The sequence below is a fragment of the Empidonax traillii genome, unplaced genomic scaffold (genome assembly GCF_003031625.1).
Source record: "Empidonax traillii isolate 1590-97213 ecotype Southwest subspecies unplaced genomic scaffold, ASM303162v1 scaffold520:size1094406, whole genome shotgun sequence".
NCBI lineage: Eukaryota > Metazoa > Chordata > Aves > Passeriformes > Tyrannidae > Empidonax > Empidonax traillii.
In genome coordinates, this window is record NW_020955713.1 from 835,062 (window position 1) to 852,950 (window position 17,889).

Consider the following 17,889-nt stretch of genomic DNA (forward strand, 5'->3'; position numbering starts at 1 on the left):
TTCAGAGGTCTTTGTTATCCAGTGTTTGTAACCCAATCTGCCAGGCTTGGCTTCCTGGCAGCAGATCCGATAGCGCCTGTCCCTGAAAGGTGAGCCCCTTCCCACTACGGGCCACCAGCAGCCGCAGGGATGTGGCTGGGGAGCTGCTGCAGCTCAGCCCCCTGATGCTCCCCACGGGACTGCCACAGCCCCCCGGGACAGCACAACCCTTCTGCCAGCAACTCTGAGGCCCTGGGGAAGCATCTCAAGACAGGTAGGGATGGGGGAACAGGGAGAAGGGGAGGACATGTGCACCAAAGTGCTTGAGGTTGCCCAAGGAGAGGAAACGGGGTCTTGGGGGCCTCTGGGAGAGGTTCATTAATATGCTGGTGGTACCAGACCCCAGTTGGATGCTGAGATGAGCTGGAGCTCTCAACTCCTCCCCACCAGCCTACATGCCCATCCCCTGATGCTGACAGCCATGCTGTGGTGGCCTGGCACAGCCCAGGGATGGGGAGGAGCAGGGCTGAGCATTGCCTGGTCCTCTAAGTGCTGTTTCCCAACCCACCCAGCCACCCCACTCCTGCTCCCTCCGTGTCCCCCCTGGACTCAGGGTGCAGGCAGCCCTGAGCAGGCTGTTGGGATCTGGCCAGACCATATTCCTGTGGGCTGGCACATCTCCCACTGAGGGTGGGAAAACACATCCCCCATGAGTGCAGGGACAACCCACTGCAGTGACAGGCAGGGCTGGCCATGGGACAGGCAGGCAGCAGGCAGGGATGTTGGGCAGGGAGCGTGGTGCCCTCCTGGGAACCCACCCATCTCTCCCACAACTCGGGTGCACCGAGTGGTTATATCCCACCCCTTGACCCCCTCCTCAGCCGCGGGCGGGCCTGACGACTCCTCTAAACCCCACGTCCCCCTCCCAGCATGTCGCAGGCCGGCGGCAGCCCCCGGGCAGAGGACGCGGGGCCGTGTGTCGGGGCGCACTCGCGCACCGCGAGCCGGGGCAGCCAGCGGGTCGAGTGCATCATCTGCTACTCCTCCTACGACCTGTGTGCGCGGCTGCCGCGGCGGCTCTACTGCGGCCACACCTTCTGCCAGGCCTGCCTGAAGCGCCTCGACGCCATCACCAACGAGCAGCGCTGGATCCCCTGCCCGCAGTGCCGCCAAAACACGCCCACGCCGCGCGGAGGGGTCACCATGCTCGACCTCGACCTGGCCACCTTCCTCGCCGTCAAGGCTGACAAGGAGCATCCCCGCGTGGCCGGCAGGTCCCAGCCCGACTCGCCCACCAAGGGCTCGTGCAAGGAGAAGGCGGTGACCCAGCAGCCGGCGGGGCTGTGCCAAGACGCGGTGCCTCCGGCGCTGTTCCCCCGCCGCGGCTGCTGCCGGCTGTGCCTGTGCTGTGGGGTGACCGCAGCCTTCGAGAGCTGAGCCTGCGGAGGGAACTGCCAGCGGTGCATGGGCAGTTGAGCCCCCAGGGTGCAGCCTGGGACCGTTTTTGGGCACCCCACGCCACGCCTCAGACCCACGCGTGGACACAGCGGTGGGGCTGTGCTGGCTCCCTTCAGCCCGTCCTGTAAGGATTTGGGGTGCAGCAATGCAGACGAGGATGCTCCCACCCCCTCATCCTGACCCCCTGCTCCTCTCACAAGTCAGAAACCTGGTCCAGCCATGGACATTCCCTGGTCCCTGAGCACAAGGGCTGGTTTGTGCTCCGTTTCTCCGTGCATGTGGCTCTGCAGCAGGGGCAGCAGTGCTGAGCATCCCCCAGGCAGGGCACGTGGAGCCTGGCCCAGCGATGCTGTGGGGAGCACGTCCAGCACCCTGAGAGCTCCACACCTATTAAAGACACTCTGTTGGCCCTGCTGGGCTGCATGTCTTGGTCATATTTGACCCATGGTTGGGCTGGGGCAAACCCTGCCTACGAGGGGTGTGGGGAGAAGTGACCTGCTCTGCCAGATTGCTGTTCCGTCAGCGTTTGCTCTGTTGGCAATTTGCATAAGAAATTTTGGCATTGGGGTTGCTGGAAGGTTGAAGTTAAGGATGATGGAGTTCTTAGGAAGCCACAGTACATTGCTCTAGCTACTTTGCTCTGGTGTGGGAGTAGAGCTCATGGGAGCTCCTGCTTGGCCCCAGGCTCTGTGGCCCCTGACAGATTTGGCTTTTCCTGCCTGACCCTCTCCCCACAAACAGCCATGTACAAACCCCACTGTTTTTCCAGCTGTGCCTTGCTGCCTGCGTGGCTTTCCCTGCCTCCCCTGCCTGACCCCACACCACCGTGCACAGCACCCAACCCCTGCACAGCATGCAACCCCTGCACAGCACCCACCCCCTGCACAGCACCCACGCAGTGAATGACACCCACACCGATCAGGGCACCCACACTGTGCACGGCACCCATGCACGACTCTGCCACTTGGTGTCACCTGCCATAAAAAAGTCGCAGCTGAGATGTTCCCAGCAGAGCTCAGCCTGGGGAGCTCCAGGGGACACAGAAGTGTGTGTGGGGGGGTTCAGAGACTCCGTGGGAGTCCTGCCTTGGACCTTTAATTACATGGGGACACAACAGAGATTAAAGCCTTCAGGGAATGGGTAAGAGCTGTCACTGAGTCTCAGTGCACCTTCTCTTCTATCTTCATTTTGCCCCAAGTATGCAATGGTGGGTGGTGGGAAGGAGCCATCCCTACCCCAGACACGGTTCTGTGCAAAGGTACCAGCAGGGAACTGTGCTCAGCCCAGCACCTTGGGTGACCTTGGGTGACCAAGCCCATGGCTTCCTGTCCCACACCCCCTGTTCTTGCCTCTGCACTCCCACTCCTGCTCCCCTTCATCCCCCCAGCACCAGAACCATTCTGTGGGGCTTGACCCTTGCCATGTGCCTCCCAGCCAGTGGCTGGTCACTGAAGGAGTTGATCATCCTCTCCATCACTTCACTCTGGGAATGGTTTTGGCACCCTGGCCTGGCACCTTGGGCAGAGCAGGGCCAGAAGTGAGCCCTTTGCCCTGGGGGGCTCCTCCATCAGCACAGGCCACCCGAGCTCTCCTTGCAGAGCAGGTGCTCTGGGCAGCCTGTCCTGGTGTTGGCCCTGGGACCAGGCTGTGCAGTGCCATTTGGAGCCCAAAGCTTCAGGAAGAGGCATCATGGAGGGGGAGCAGGACACCAGGGAATGCTGCCTGGCTGGGAACAGGGATCTGGGCTCTTCTGCAGGTGCTGGGTCCCCCTGCTCCAGAGAAGGGACAGGGACAAACCCTGCTCTGCCAAGCACTGGCAGTGTGTGTGAAGGGACAGTGGTGGCACTGCTGGGGTACAGGACCCCACCCTGCCATTGCAGTGGGGTGCAGGAGTGGGGCCAGGCAGGAGCACAGGATGATGTCTGGGCATGGTTCTGGCAGGGACATCTCCCCTGCCATGTGCCAGCAAGGGGCTGGCAGAGGAGCTGAGAGGGGTTTTCAGCCTCCTGGACTCTCTGAGCACAAAAGCTGGAAATTATTTTGCTTTAAATAGTGGTTTGGGTTATTTTTTCGATGATTTTTGCACTTCTCACCTGATTCCAGGTGGATGCAGGCAGTGGGCAATGCAGCCCCTGGGGAGGAAGAATGTTTTGGGACAGGACTCCCTAAAAATTCAGGTCTCCATACAGCCCATAGCTGTGGATGGGATGAGCTGGGCCTGTAGCTCCACGTGGCAGTGGGTTTGTGCCCTTGCTCCAGGGCTGGGCTGGGCAGGAGGATTCCTCTGAATTATTTCCAGATGGGGATTAACGCAGCAAACTGAGTTTGCTGCAGGATAGATAAACAAACCAAAGCTCCTCGGGAAGCTATTAATAAACCATCTGCCTGCTGCTTCTGCCCCAGATCTGGGAACATCCTGGTCCTGGCCTGGGGTGCAGCTGTGCCCTGCCCTGCTGCCCTTCCAGCCCCTTGGCTGTGGGGCAGAGGTGACAGGGATTCCTCCAGGTCTGGGACAGGCAGGGTCCTAAAGGGACAGGGGGTGTGAGGGTGTGGGTGGGGGCTGTGACTCTGCTACAGGCCCCTACTCTGGACTGTAAGTGGGATAAGCTGCTGCCAGCCATGTCCCCTGGTCTCCCCATCCCTGCTGAGCTCTGCCAGGGACAGTGGCACTGGGAAGTGATACCTCTCCTCTTCAGCCTTCTGCTGCAGGGCTTCAGGCAGCTTTGAACTGGAGCAGGTGTAAACAGGGTGGGGGCAGACTTTGAGCCCTCTCAAACTGGCACTGCTGTGCCAGGGTGAGGGAAAACCAGTTTTGGGTGGCTACAGCCCAGCAAACTCACCTCTCCCATGCCTTGTCATCAGGGGGCTCGTGGGTGACCCTCCATCTGCACACAGACTGTGACCCTGTGGGGGAGGAGAAGAGTGGCCCGTGGGACTCTCATGCCAGCCCTCATTTTGACATGGCTGGTGATGTCCTGCCAGGGGCAAACAGAGCCTGGGCAAGGGCCGGGCTCGCTGGGGTAGCCCTTGTCTCCCAGCAGAGCTCCCTGCTGAGGACCCCTGGGCACGGTGGGACAGCACAGAAGGTGGGCTTAGGCCTGTGGATGGTGTGATTTTGTCCCACTCAGCCAGTTCCAGGGGTCCTTGGCCCACAAACCCCTCTGTACATGGCTGGTGAGGCAGCAGCCCATGGGGGTTGCCCCTGGACAGGATGAAGGCCAAGAGATGGATCTGGCTTTGCTTATTGACAGCTCTCCAGCCTGCAAGCACACACAAGCAGTTAATCCCAGTCTATGCAGAGCTGGCTGCTTACCTGGCTGGAGCAGTGCCTGGCAGAGGGAGGGACGAGGGCACGGCTCCACACCTTGCCAGGACAAGCATCACTGTAAAAATATTTGCTGAAAAAAGTTCAGCTCCACCCCGAGCAAAGCCGGGTCCGGGAGCAGAGCCCGCTCCAGGTTTGGGGTAATCTTTGTGGCTGCGGGGAGCTGAGCACGGCACTGCCGAGCAGCTCCACCACGCTCAGCGGAGGGACAGGGCGCTGGGCAGGGCATCGGGCACGGGCGAACCCGTCCGCGGGGTAAGGGCAGGTCGGGGAGCCCTCTCTGCTCTCTGCCATGGGCTGCTGGAGGGTCCCAGCCCCCGTGCTGTCCCTCCTGCTGCTCCTGCACCCACCGCCCTCGCCCGCCTGCCCGGCCGCCTGCCGCTGCTCCCCGGGCGAGGTGGACTGCAGCGAGCGGGGCCTCCGCCAGGTGCCGTGGAGCCTGTCGACCAACATCAGCACCCTGTGGCTCGGCTACAACTTCATCACCGTGCTGGGGCCGCGCTCCTTCCCTCCGCTGCCGGGGCTGCGGCTGCTCAGCCTGCCCCACAACCGCCTGGAGCTGATCCACGGCCGAGCGCTGCTGGGGCTCGGGGCGCTGCAGGAGCTGGACCTCAGCCACAACTACCTGAGCGTGCTGAGCCCCGAGACCTTCCTGCCCCTCGCCAGCCTGGCCATGCTCAACCTGGGCAGCAACAGGCTGGGGGAGCTGGAGCCCGTGGTGCTGAGCGCCCTGCCCCAGCTCCAAGCCCTTCTCCTGCACGACAACCCCTGGGTGTGCAGCTGTGACATCCTGCCCCTCTGGCGCTGGCTCAGCCTCAACAGGGAGAAAGTGCGAGGTGAGTGCCAGGAGCGTCCCCAAGCCCCCCGCCTGCTCCAGGCTGGCTGGGCACCCCGGAGGGGCTGAGACAGGACCGCATCTGGCTCCCGAGGGCTTGGGTGGTCAGTGCCCACCCCACTGTACCCTTGGGGTACAGCGACCTTCCCCAGAATCTGTCCTCAGGCCGTGGCAGCTCCTGTGCCTGCTTGGGTGGACACAGCCTTGGGTCTTGTACCCCGTGCCCACCCCTTGACCTTGGTCACCAGCAGGGATTGCCTGGAGGGGAGGGCTGGGCAATGTCCCTTTACAGCCACCCAGGGCTGTCCCCAGCAGTGGCACCAGTCCTGTCACGGGGAGGGCAATGGGCACCTGAGGGGGCGAGAGGAGCCTGTGTGTCAGGCTGCTGACCCAGACAGGCTGCAGTGCTTTCATCCCCTTCCCCAAAGCCTTCATGAACCCGGTTCTGATCCTACATTTCTTTCCCCATGAGCCCCAGTGAAAGACAAAGACACTTCTGCCAGCAAGCGTTTGCTGCCACCTCTTCCTGCTTGATTCCAGCTTGGGTGTGTGCCTGCACTTGTGCTGGCTGGGGCATTCTGTGACACCTCCAGCCTGGCTGCTCAATGCTCCCCACATTTGTCTCCTGGGTACCAGCCCCTCCACCTTGTCTGCCCCATCTGCCATCCTGCCCAAACCCATTTACCTGTGTCCACCTCCCTATCCATCCCACTCTCTGGGGCTCAGGATGCAGATGATCCCTGAACCCCACAGCTCCCTTGCTTTGTACCCTGACACAGGTGATCTTGGTCAGCCTGGCCCCTGTCCTCCTGTCCTGGTCCTGTCTGCCCCATACAGAGGTGCCATCCCCCTGTCCCTGAACCTAGCCTTTCCCAGCTGCTCAGTGTGCCCACCAGCACTGCTTTTCTCTTCCAGAGAAGAGTCTGCTCCTCTGCAGAGTCCCGGAGCAGCTGAACAAGTACCCGATCATGGCCTTTGGGGATGAGTCCTTCAGGCAATGCCAGGAGACCTCACTGTCCTCCCAGCACTACATTAACCTTTTCATCATTGGACCGTTCTCCTTCATTGCCAGCATCTTCTTCTGCACCTTCATGGGCTCGGTCATCGTGTTCTACCACAACCTGCGCAGGGAGTCCCAGTGCTGGAGGAGACCCCGCATCTGCAGGGTCCACTGAGGCAGGATGGCCAGGCCACAGCCCTGGGCAGGCTGTGTTCCACGCCCTTCTCCAGCTGGCTGCACCCACCTGTTGCAAACATGTCCCTGCAGACCAGTGAGAGGAAGATCCATCTCTGGAACTGCTTTGGTTTTTCTCAGAGTCCCCAGGATGATTCCAAGCTCCCTCCGCGCCACTGCTGGGAGAGCAGCCTGCAGCTCAGCACCCTGCAGGGCACGGGCTGACTGCAGATGCTCTCAGTATTCTGGCAGCTTCCCCAGACCACCCTCAGACCCTTCCTGGGGTTGTCGAGGTGATCCTTCTTCCCCTGTCCTGCCCCCTGTGGTGCACAGTGGCCTCAGTGTGTGTTTTGGGATGCACCACGTGCCTCACTGTGCCTCTGGGTGCAGCCTGGGAGCCCCGTGCACACCTCAGAACACACTGTACTCCTCCAGGCACCCCAGGAGTCACCATTTACCTTTTGGTGCAGCCCAGGAGCCTCTGTGTGCCTTCAGTTTGCCCTTAATCCCTCCTTGGGCCTTTTGGTGCCCCCAGAACTCTCTGTCTGCCTTCAATGACCCCATCAGCCTCAGGGAACCTTTCCGTGCCCTCCAAACTCCTTGGCTTGGCCTTTCATGCACCCAAATGCCATTTGTTTGGCTTCTGTGTCCTGACAGGCATTGGTTTGCCTTTTGGTGAACTGCAGAGCTCCCCACGTGCCTTTTGGTGCACCTGAAAATCTTTGTGTGCTTTTGGAGCATTCCAGAGCCTTCATAAGGCTTTCAGACTACCTGTGCTGGCCAAGGACAGGGCTGGTTGCAAAACATTTCTTTTGATAGGTTTTTTTCATTGAGTCAGGAACACTGGAACTGAGGAGGCTCAACCAACAGCCAGGATCTAGAGTGAGGTTGAAGGTTGAGGTGAGGGTTGGGAAGAGACTGGAGCTCCCACTGTTGTGGTTCAGCAGAGGAACTGCCCAAGGATGGGCGAGGCTCGCAGTAGTCCCTCCCTCAGTAGTTTTCCCCAAGCTAAAGCTCGTCCCAGGCCAAGGTCTAGGGTAGCTCTGTGATGGCAGTGGGGGCAAACAAGCCCATGTGGGTTTACAGGACAGAGATGCAGCCCTTAATGCTGCCTCACCTTCCACTGCCCACAAAGTGGGGCTGGAACCCCTGCACCTCCCAGCCCTGCCACCTCCTGCCCTTCCCTGTGGAAATGCTTCTGGACATGCTTATTGTGCATACTGGGAGATGGCCTGGAAGGATCTGGAGCTGTGCTCCAGAGGAAAGCACAGGCTGAGTGACAAAAGCAAGCTTTCAAGGAGAAGAAACATCCCTTTTTGCCTGACCTTGTACCGACTGCAAGAGGGTCAGAGACACAGTGACCACCAGTCACTGTGACCAGTGACCACCACAGACTACCACAGACCACCACCAGCTGTGACCACCAGCCTCCCCTTGTTCACTCAGTCTCAGCAAGAGCTGTGGACCAGCCTGGGATGTGGCAGGTCAGTGCATCCCTCAACAAACTCTTGCTAAGGGTTCAGTAAATCACACAGAGAATAAACCAAAAGTCACCTCAGCTCTGGCTTGCTCCCATTTTTATTTTCAAGAGAGAAACCAACCCAGTGAGCTGCCACAGCACCAGATTCCTGCTGCCTTCTCTGTCGTGGGCTGTGGGGGCTGCAGGGAGCAGCTCCTCTGCTGCCACCAGCCCTGCACTGGGGAGCTCTGCAGGACCTCTACCATCCTCTTGCCTTTCCCAGGAGCAATCCCGGTTCTCCCAGACCCTCTCTAGTGACAACATTCAGTCCTTCTCGAGTAGGCTTGGGCTTCCCATTTGGAGATAAGACCTCACTTGTCATCCTGCTTGGCCACCGGAGTCCTGCTCCTCCTCCCAGAGCACCCTGCAGCTGAGCCCACCATGAAGGCTGGGCTGGTGGTCTCAGCACGGGGGGATTATGCTGTCAGTGGGTGATGCTGCTTCAGTTCAGCCCAAGGGAGCTGCCTTTCTGTTTTGCAAATCCCTCGATGGAGCCTCCCTAGGGATGAGCTGCTGTGTGAGGACTCCCCCAGCTGCTTCACCCCTGTGGTCCATCCTCTGTTCCCAAAGGCTGGCCCCACTGGCACTGCCCCACGCTGGCTCCCAGGAGATGGGGAGCCCAGCAGTGACAGTGGACCATTTTCCCTGGGATGGAGGTGGGACAGAGCCAGCTGCTATGGTGCTGGTGTTTGAACAGCTCCAGACCGTCCCCATCCCCTCACTGCAAGGCCTGCCCCCCTCCCTGTGGCTGTTCAGGTTGTCTATCAGCTGAGTATCCCAGAATCATGCTGGTCCTTCCCTCATCTCCTCTGCAGCTTCTGGCCTTTCTCCCTGCTGGTTTCTCCAACCCTTCCCGTCCCTCCACCCTCCACTGTTTGCAGACCCTGCAGTGGGGCTGGGTGAGGTTCTGACTCAGCACAGGGCTCCCTGCCAGCTTTACCAGAAGACAGAGACAGAAAGAGGCACACAGCATCGGAATAAACCACTTCATGATCCAGTCTAGACTTTACTGAGCTCTTGCAAAAACTCGGTATTAATGTTACATTGACGTATAAAGTAGAATGGGTCCAATTTCTCAGCTGGAGATAGATGAACTTGATGGAGCCACAGCAGTCAGTGGGACGATGCTCACAGACCTCAGCTGCCGTCTGAAAATCCTGCCTGTGGGGCTGCATGCCCTTGGGGGAAACCCTGTCTGCTTGGCTGGGGCAGGGATGAGGCAGTTCAGCCACTGGGGCTTGGTACCACATTGCAGGTGAGTTTTCCATGTTTGCAGGAGACGGGATGTGATGCTGCCCGTGCACGTGCAGTAGCTGCTCATCACCAGCCTGGCCAGTGCCAGATGCTTCCCCCAGTGCTGGTGTGTCTGCACCCACTCTCAGAGCCCACAGTGAGGGTGCTCAGAGGTGCTGGCACACGGGGGTAGGCTCGAGGGGAGGAAGGTGCAGAAAGGAACGGCATCAGCCTGGCTTGTTTGGTTTCCTTCTCCTGAACTGCGATCTGGTTTCCATGTCTCCAGGTTCAGGCAGATGCAGCGCCATGAGCTGAGGCTTCAGGGCTGCCATGGGTGCTGCTGGCAAGCTGGAACTGCAGGTGAGGGTGGCAGGGAAGCTGGCAGTGCCGGTCGTGTGCCCCGACACTGCAGGCAGCAAGCCACGGCCAGCCAGCAGCATCTCTCCTTGCATTGCTGGTGCTGAGGCAGTGTGGAGCTTGGGTAAAGGTCAGTGCAACCATCCAGAGCCATTCCCAGGGGAGAATTCCTGGCTAGGAGAGCCACTGTGTGAGTGCTACATGCTGGCCATGGCCAGATCCTGGGGATGTCTTCTGTGCAGGAGAGGTGGGGAGCTGGGACCTTGGCTGGCAGCTGCGAACAGACCACCTACAGGAGCTGAGTCACAGCCAGGAGCTGCTGGGAGGGAGGACCAGGGGGGTCACACCTTGTGAGGAGCAGAGCACACATCTTCCAGCCCCTGTGGCAGACGTGGGGGTCATTTGGCACAGCAGGAACGTGCCCAACCTGGCAAACCACAACAGCTGCTCCAGCTACTCAGGACCATGGGCACATTGCACTGGAGCCCTCCAGGTGGTGGGAAAGGTGGAGCACACTCTTGAGGGGCCATGTGTGCGCTGAGAAGCCTGCAGCCTGCACAGTGGAGCACGTGTTTGTGGTCTGGTACCAGCTCTTCCCCACTAGCATGGGAGAGCAGGTACCGTGTGCCTTCCACAGTCCTTTCCCCTTGCATGGAGCCAGTCAGTGGTAATCCTGATTACCTGATTATCTGCTTGGCAGCAATGATCTCTGTACAGCGGAGTCCAAACCGTGTCCTGGTTCTGCCCTGCGTTCTGGGGCACGAGCATGGCAGCAGGCCTGGGAAGGGAGGGAGATATTATACAATGGAGTCACTGTGTATGGATGAAGGATGCTTTCCTCCCATCTCACTTGGAAGAACCCATCAGTGTCCCTTGAAAGGCAGTCCTGGCTATGCCTTCCTACTGTGTTGGGCAAGGACTGATGGCCCTCAGAGAGAAGGTCACACCACAGTGCTGACTGAGGGGTCGGAGAGGTTGAGCTGGCCAGTGATGTCAGTGGGGTGATACTGCTGCAACACACAAATAGACAGACAAGGAGAAAGAAGTGTTAGGCAGTTCTGGCACTTGTCCCCGCCCGTACTTATATCCCATGTGTCCCTACAGGATATCTCTTGGGGGTGATGCAACGCCCCGAGAGCTGCTGCTGGCTGAGGTCCCCTTCCCAATGCAATTGTGCAGAGGTCGTGGCAGACACTCTCCAAGCACCCTAGAGCTGGGCAGAGGGGACATCAGGAGCGTGGCGCAGCTTCTGCGGAGCGTGGCTGCCACCTTGCCCACTGAGCGAGCCCCTCTCCGCTCTGCGAGGGCTACAAAACAAAGCCTGTGACTCATCAGCCCAGCCCACGGCTGAACCTGTGTTTGGAGGGTCTAGCTGGGTTTTGGTACCTTTCTTGTGCCAGATCAAGCTGTGCTTTGAGGCCAGAGCGTTTCACCTCCTTGCTTGAATGACCCTGCTGTGACTATCCTTTCATGCAGGTGAGATGTGTGGTGTGGTTGGCTTGTGATAAAGTGTGGCATTGATTGCTAATGTGAAAATACAGCCTGTGGTGGGGATGTGGCTTGGATTTGGGGTTCTGTGCTCCTTGTGAATGGGGGGGCTCAGCAAACACTCCCTGGGAGAGACCTCCCCCAGTGCAGTCCCAATAGCAAGCAAGGGGTGAGAAAGAAATATCCATCAAGGGGCAAGAAAAAAAAGTCCTTCCTCACCGGGCAGGAATTTACAACTGGGCAGTTATTTCCTCCCTTCCTCCTTCCATACTCCCTTTCTCTCCCAGTTCCACTCTCCTAACTCCAAATCCTGGACTGGTAGCCCTATCCAGCCCTGCTGTGAGAGCAGGTGGCAGGAGCATCCTGCGCTGCTGTCTGGGATCCTCAACCGGTGCCAGGGCAGGAAAGGGTCTCAGTGGGTCTCGTGTGCTGCAGTGCAGACCCTCTCCAGTGACATTTTCCCAGCCCTTGCACCACCCTGCCCAGGAGGGCTGACGTTTTGAAGGGCTCCCAGGGGGCTCCTCAGTGACGGGGCGTGACCTGCCCTGCGTTGGTCGGTGCTGTCTCCGGTGGCCTCCGCGGTGCTGCTGGCAGCTCTGGCACTGTGGCTACCCTGTGTGCTCTGTGCCTTGCCTCCTGCCACGGGGAGGTCTGGGAGCCCCCCCTGAGCGTTGTGTGGGCTCCTTGGGGCTGCCCAGTCCCGCTTTGTGCTTCACCAGGACCCCTTGGTGGGGAGCAGCTGGGCCAGGGCCAGGAGCCGTGTGCTCCCATCTCTCCGGTACACATGCTGGGAACCACCTGACACCCAGGGAGCATCTCACAGGACCATCCTGTCACCTAGGGGGCTAGCTAACATTCCCATGGAGCCTCTGGGAATTCCTCACCATGGCCTTGCTTTGCTAAGGGACAGCACCTCGACCATCACCCGTCGGCAAGGAGAATGGCCGGGGCCATCCTGACGTCGCTCTGCTGCCCTGGGGGGAGCTTTTTGTGGCTGCTCATCAGCCCACCAAAAAACGCCCCTCTCCCAAAAATGGATGCAGCCACCCCCTCCTCGTGAAAAATTTGGATTGCAGGCTGAATGCAATGTTCCCACAGCAAAAGTGCTGGGAGGTGTGTGCTCATGGGATGGGGCTTGACTCCCGCAGGGAGGAGAGGCGACCGGGAAAGGGGAGAGGCTGGGTGAGTCACTGGTGGAGAAGAAGGAGGAACTTGAGATACAAAAATGAATGGGTAGAAGAAAGGTCCTTTGTTGAATATCCTGCCTGATGCAAGCGGGGTGGAAAAGCGGTGTGTGCATGTGTGAGTCGTGTGCCTGGGTGCACGTGTACGTGTGGCTGCTGTGGTGGAAGGCTGGAGGTCTAGCAGGGCAGGCTGGGGCCTTCTGGCCTCTCTGCACAGCTCTGGGGGTGGGCAACACTAAAACAACCAAGTGAAATGGGGAATCTGGCCAGAAAAATTAAAATACAAGAGAATGGCTTTTGATTTGAAAGCATATCTCCTCCAATCACAGAGTTATCACAGGGTAACATTCTCATTTACTTTTTTTTTTTTTTTGTGTAAAGTTCATGCATGCAATTTTTAATAATAAAAATTAAAATGAAAAGAAAAAAGGAAAAGCAAAAAAAAAAAAAAAAAAAAAAAAAAAAAAAAAAAAAAAAAAAAAAAAAAAAAAAAAAAAAAAAAAAAAAAAAAAAAAAAAAAAAAAAAAAAATAAAAAAAAAAAAAAAAAAAAAAAAAAAAAAAAAAAAAAAAAAAAAAAAAAAAAAAAAAAAAAAAAAAAAAAAAAAAAAAAAAAAAAAAAAAAAAAAAAAAAAAAAAAAAAAAAAAAAGCAAGAAAACGGTCATATCGAAACTATGTTAAAGTAGGAGTAATGCTAGAAGCACATATCAGTAATTTAAGATAAATCATGTTACAGGGATGGTGCAATAATCCCCAAACCAAACATTATAAAGCCAAGAAATTAATCAATATTAACCGTAGAAGAGACTCAAACATGTTAAGGTATGGAAGTGAAGTGAAGGCACCAAAAACTTTAAATGACAACCAGGAAGAAAATATAGACAAGAACTTAATGTCTTTAAAAATGACTTCAACCTAACTGGGCTCATATGGTAGTCCCTGGCTGGTGGAAGATTTTTCTGGAAGAATTTTGGTTTGTTGTTGTTAGTTGGTTTGTTTGTTTTTCAATTAAAAATTAGGATTCCAGCTAAATGCAATCTTGCTGTAGGAAATATCAACTTCCCTTTTTTTATAAAAAAGAAAAAAGAAAAAAAAAAAGTCTTTGACCTACTTTTGGTTCTTTTGGGCCAAAAAAAAACTAGGTTCTTTTTTTTTTTTTCAGCCAAGAAGTGTTTTGGCTTTGGGACAGCTGATCCTTCACTGGGAAGGTGACCTTTTCCATGAAGCCCCTCGGCTCTGGAGCAGCTCTGGCACCATCCCCACGGCTGCAGGGCAGCACCACCGGCAGCGCCGCGCCCGTGGCAGTGACGTGGGCCGTGTGTCCTGCCGTGCCTGGGGGGGCCCGTGGGCTGGCAGTGTGTCTCTGCGGGGGCTGCCGCTGGCTGGGGGGGCGGCTAAGGGACCTGTGCACCTCGTGACGTGTCTGTACGCAATGTGCCGGCTCGGAAGGTGTCTGTGTGGTTTATGCGTCTCACATGGCGTCTGTGGGGTTGCAGTATCGTGGGTGGCTGCGATGGATGGCAGTACGTCAGCTCTGCGAGTGCTATTCGAGTTGCAGGAGCTGCCTATGGGGAACACATGCATCTCCTCCTGGGGCGGTGGGGATGATGTGCCGCGGAGAGGCTGTGCAGCTCGGGTGATGGTGGGCGCTAGGACGTTCAGAGTGGGGTGGTAGCTTCCCGGGGCTGTCTTGGCTCCATGGTGCCAGCCTGTCTCTCTGGCACTCCTGAGGGACCATTCTGCAGGGCTGCAGAGCAGAATCCATTTTTAAAACTCCCGACAACGAAAAGGAAAGAAGCAAGGCCGCCAGGTCTGCGTCTTTCGTTCGCTAGCCAGGAGAGCCCGTGGGGCTGGGGTCAGCCTGGCCTTCCAGCCCCATGGGCTCTCCAGTCTTGCCCATCTAAGACCTGGTGTGGGCCCATGGCTCTGATGAACATCATGAAACAGAGCACCTCGCTGCTTTCTCGTCTTTACAAGGACCCCAGGCAACGTGCCCCAGCATGCTACGTACTCGTGGGGCCTTCCACAGCAGGAGGGCATTGGGGTCTCTGGGCCAGGGCTGCCGCACGGAAGTGGAGGGCACCAAGCGCAGGCTGTGACGTGAGCTGGTGGCACCACCCTCCCGCTGGCCGCTCACCCCGCAGAGCAACCAGCAAGTCTGCCCAACATCACCACAAAGCTTGCTCCACCACGGGCCTCCTGCAGTGACCGGACCTCAGAGCTGCTAGACTCCCACTTGGCCAAGTTGGCTTGGATGTTGACCCCAGTGGCTTGTTCTTGACCCCAGCTAGCCCAGTTCCCTGGGGAACGTGTCCTGGGACCCTGGTCACGTCACCCCATGGCGGGCAGAGGACTGTGACAGGCTTCTGGGCAGTGGGGAACAGTTGACCATAACTGCCTTGCAGATGCAGCTGCCCCCAAAGTGGGGACCGTCTTCTGGGATGAGCGGGGTCGTGTCCCTCCGCAACTGGCCTGTGAGCAATGTGCCAGGAAGAGCATGGCCAGGACCCAAAGCACAAGGAGCCTCAGGCTGTGCTGATCCCCACCAGGCGTGGGAAGGGGGAGAACAGTTCCACAGCTCACCCATGGGACCTCTGGTGCAGGTGAGCCCTGGATCTGGTCAACTCAGGGCATTGGCTGCTCCTGCTGTGGGGTAGAGAGGGCTGTGGGCTGGTGTGGTGTAGGGTGGATGCCACACTGTGGAACAGGATCAGGCCCAGGATGCTTCCCTGAAGAAGGAGTGGTGTGGGAGGTACCAGGGATGCCACACGCCAGCTGCCCCATTGTTCTTGGGTTCTCCTCCTCTCAGTGTGCCCACCAATGGAACTGGTCCCCCCAGGTGCCGAGGGCACCATCAGGCTTCTGCTTTCCCAGGACAGGATCTCTTGGTTTCCTAATCATGGAGTAGTTCAAACACATCAAAACATGGGAATCTACCCAGGACATGCAGATATTTCTGCAATTTTTTTTCTCCCTTTTTTTTTCCTGTGCATCCCACTTCTCTTCCTCATCCTCACTCTTCCCATCTTCTCTCCCCTGCACCACCCACCTCATCTCTGTCTTCTCTCCCCTGGTTGTGATTCAGGTCACCAAGACACAACCTGAGACCTCCCTGATGAGCTGCTCAGAGGGTGCACCAGTGGGGAGAGGGCACCCCAGATATGGGAGCATCACTTGGACAAAGTTCCACCCGGGGAGCGTGGAGGCAGCGCAGGAGGTGACAGGGATGCCTGTCGTCCCCATGGGGGTGGGTGCGAAGAATGTGGGTCCCCCCTCGTGACTTCCAGGCTTCGAGGTGACAGTGAGAGGAGCACTTTGTGTGAGGTGGTGGCAGTTGAGCCCGGCCGAGGGCTCAGCTGTCCCCAGGGACGTGTCCCAGGGGTGCTCCAGGAGCTTCTTGGCACGGAGCCTGCGCTGGTGTCAAAGGCAGCCTCCTCCATTTGGCGCACAGAGCCGTGGCCCCGAGACCCCCTGCGGTATGGCATGCTGCTCCCCGGGGCGCCCCAAGCCTGCAGCTGGGGACGGGCCACCCCTGCATGGGGGGCCACATCTCCCCGCCCTGCCACCGTCCCCCCGGCCCCGCCGCGCCTCGGGCAGCCTGGCGGGGAGCCTGCTCTGGGCAGCCCTGGGCAGAAACCCGCGGTCGCCCCGGGGAGGTGGTTTTTTGGCCAGCCCATCGCGCCAGGAGGTCGGGCAGCAACACGCAGTGGGCGCTGCCACACGAGACAACAGAGTAGCCACAGTGCAGAGTGTCATACAACAGACGGCGACATGCAGAGGGACACGGCTCAGTCCGACAGACCAACAGCCCAACCTGACGCTGAAGTGTCTGAAGCTCCAGCACGAGCAGACACATTTGCACATTTGGAAACAGCTGGCTTTAGAGGCAGCAATTTGGAAATTTTCTCTGGTTACATGGCAGCAGTGCAAAGCACAAGTTTGAACCAAGGCTGGGTCTTTAACAACCTCCACTTTCAAGCCTTTGTATCTCTTTTCCAGAGCTGCATTACTGCTGACAATAACCAGAGACAGCTGTCACTCCTGTGCCCAGGACTACGTCCCGAATGCTAATCGTCACAAACAAAAATCACATGTAGAGAATGTGACACGCATGGCTCTCGGTGAGGTGACACGGTGCCCAAATTAAATTGGGGTGATTGTTTTTAGGCATACAATGACAAACAGGTACAGGAACACTCAGGAACTTAAAAAAAAAAAAAAAAAAAAAAAAAAAAAAAAAAAAAAAAAAAAAAAAAAAAAAAAAAAAAAAAAAAAAAAAAAAAAAAAAAAAAAAAAAAAAAAAAAAAAAAAAAAAAAAAAAAGGAAAAAAAATGTCATCGGTTTCAAGAAGTCAGCACCGGTAAGGTGAGCGAAGCACAGAGAGGAACATCAGAAATCATCCAGGCAGAAAGAAAACAAAAAAAACAAAACAAAAACTCAGTTGCATCTCCCAACTCATCACAGGACTCCAAGCCACCTCCTGCCTGCCCTCCAGGATCCCAGCATCCTTTCAGGAACACGGGATGACTGACTCACTGACTGACTGACTGACTGGTGACGAACATGAGCTATGCATGTACACTGGCAGCTTCGGGATGGGTGTGTGGCAGTCGATGGGATGGCAGAAGAGAGAAAGAGAGAGAAAGAGAGAGGGCAGAATTGTTCTTCTTCCTCTTACCGTATCCTTGGAGGACCTACGTCTCTTGAAGCTGGAGGCCAGGGTGGAGGTGATGGACCTAAAAGTGGCTTTCTTTTTAGGGTCAGGTTCTGCTCTACCACTTTTTCTATCCTAAAATGAATATGTATAAGTAATTAGATCTCTAGTGTGTTGTTGGAAACTCTAAATCTATTTGAATACTGCCCCGTGTCATGGCTTTCATTTGGGTGAGAAAGCTACTGGAGGTGTTCTGTCACTCCCAGTGCTCCGAGGGCCTCCGTGACCCACAGCTACTGCACAGCCACCACACTGGTACAGCTACGGGGGGCCGGCCTCTGGTCTGGAGTGCTGGAAACCCCGCTGGGGAGTATCCCTGCTCTCCTGGGTGTCTGTGGCCAGGCCGGCACAGCTGACCTCGCTTCCTGGGCATGCTCTGCCTGGCGCCCTGCCCCTCGCTTCCACCGCTAGCCTGGCTGGACAGAGACGTGAGGTGCTGCACCTACCACTAAAAAAAAAAAATTGCTCAGGGCTTTCTCTGAGGCTGAATCCTAGTGCCAGAAGAGAGAGAGAGGACTGCATTGAAAGAGAAGTCATTGTATGAATATTCTGTAAAAAAAAAAAAAGTGTTCAAAAATTCAAATGACGCAGTTGTGCAAAGCCGAACGTGGTTGCTGGTGGTGG

At 57.0% G+C, this 17,889-nt stretch overlaps 3 protein-coding genes across 3 annotated transcripts in view; 2 read left to right on the plus strand and 1 right to left on the minus strand.

Moving 5' to 3' along the window:
* Positions 1-909: 909 nt before the first annotated feature.
* On the plus strand, positions 910-1,416 carry RNF224 (ring finger protein 224). Its single transcript, XM_027896887.1, has one exon. The coding sequence runs from the start codon at positions 910-912 to the stop codon at positions 1,414-1,416; it is 507 nt and encodes a 168-aa protein (XP_027752688.1).
* Positions 1,417-5,054: 3,638 nt separating this feature from the next.
* On the plus strand, positions 5,055-6,772 carry LRRC26 (leucine rich repeat containing 26). Its single transcript, XM_027896891.1, has 2 exons — positions 5,055-5,598; positions 6,513-6,772. Exons 1-2 carry the CDS (start codon positions 5,055-5,057, stop codon positions 6,770-6,772), a joined length of 804 nt encoding a protein of 267 aa, XP_027752692.1.
* A 3,387-nt stretch (positions 6,773-10,159) lies between these two features.
* Positions 10,160-17,889, minus strand: part of GRIN1 (glutamate ionotropic receptor NMDA type subunit 1) — a 42,494-nt gene continuing 34,764 nt past the window's right edge. The window contains exons 19-20 of the mRNA XM_027896958.1: positions 17,230-17,340; positions 10,160-10,890 (exon numbers count right to left, since the gene is read on the minus strand). Coding sequence (XP_027752759.1) covers positions 10,822-10,890; positions 17,230-17,340 — 180 coding nt within the window. The 3' untranslated portion in view covers positions 10,160-10,821. The remainder of the gene's footprint in view (positions 10,891-17,229; positions 17,341-17,889) is intronic.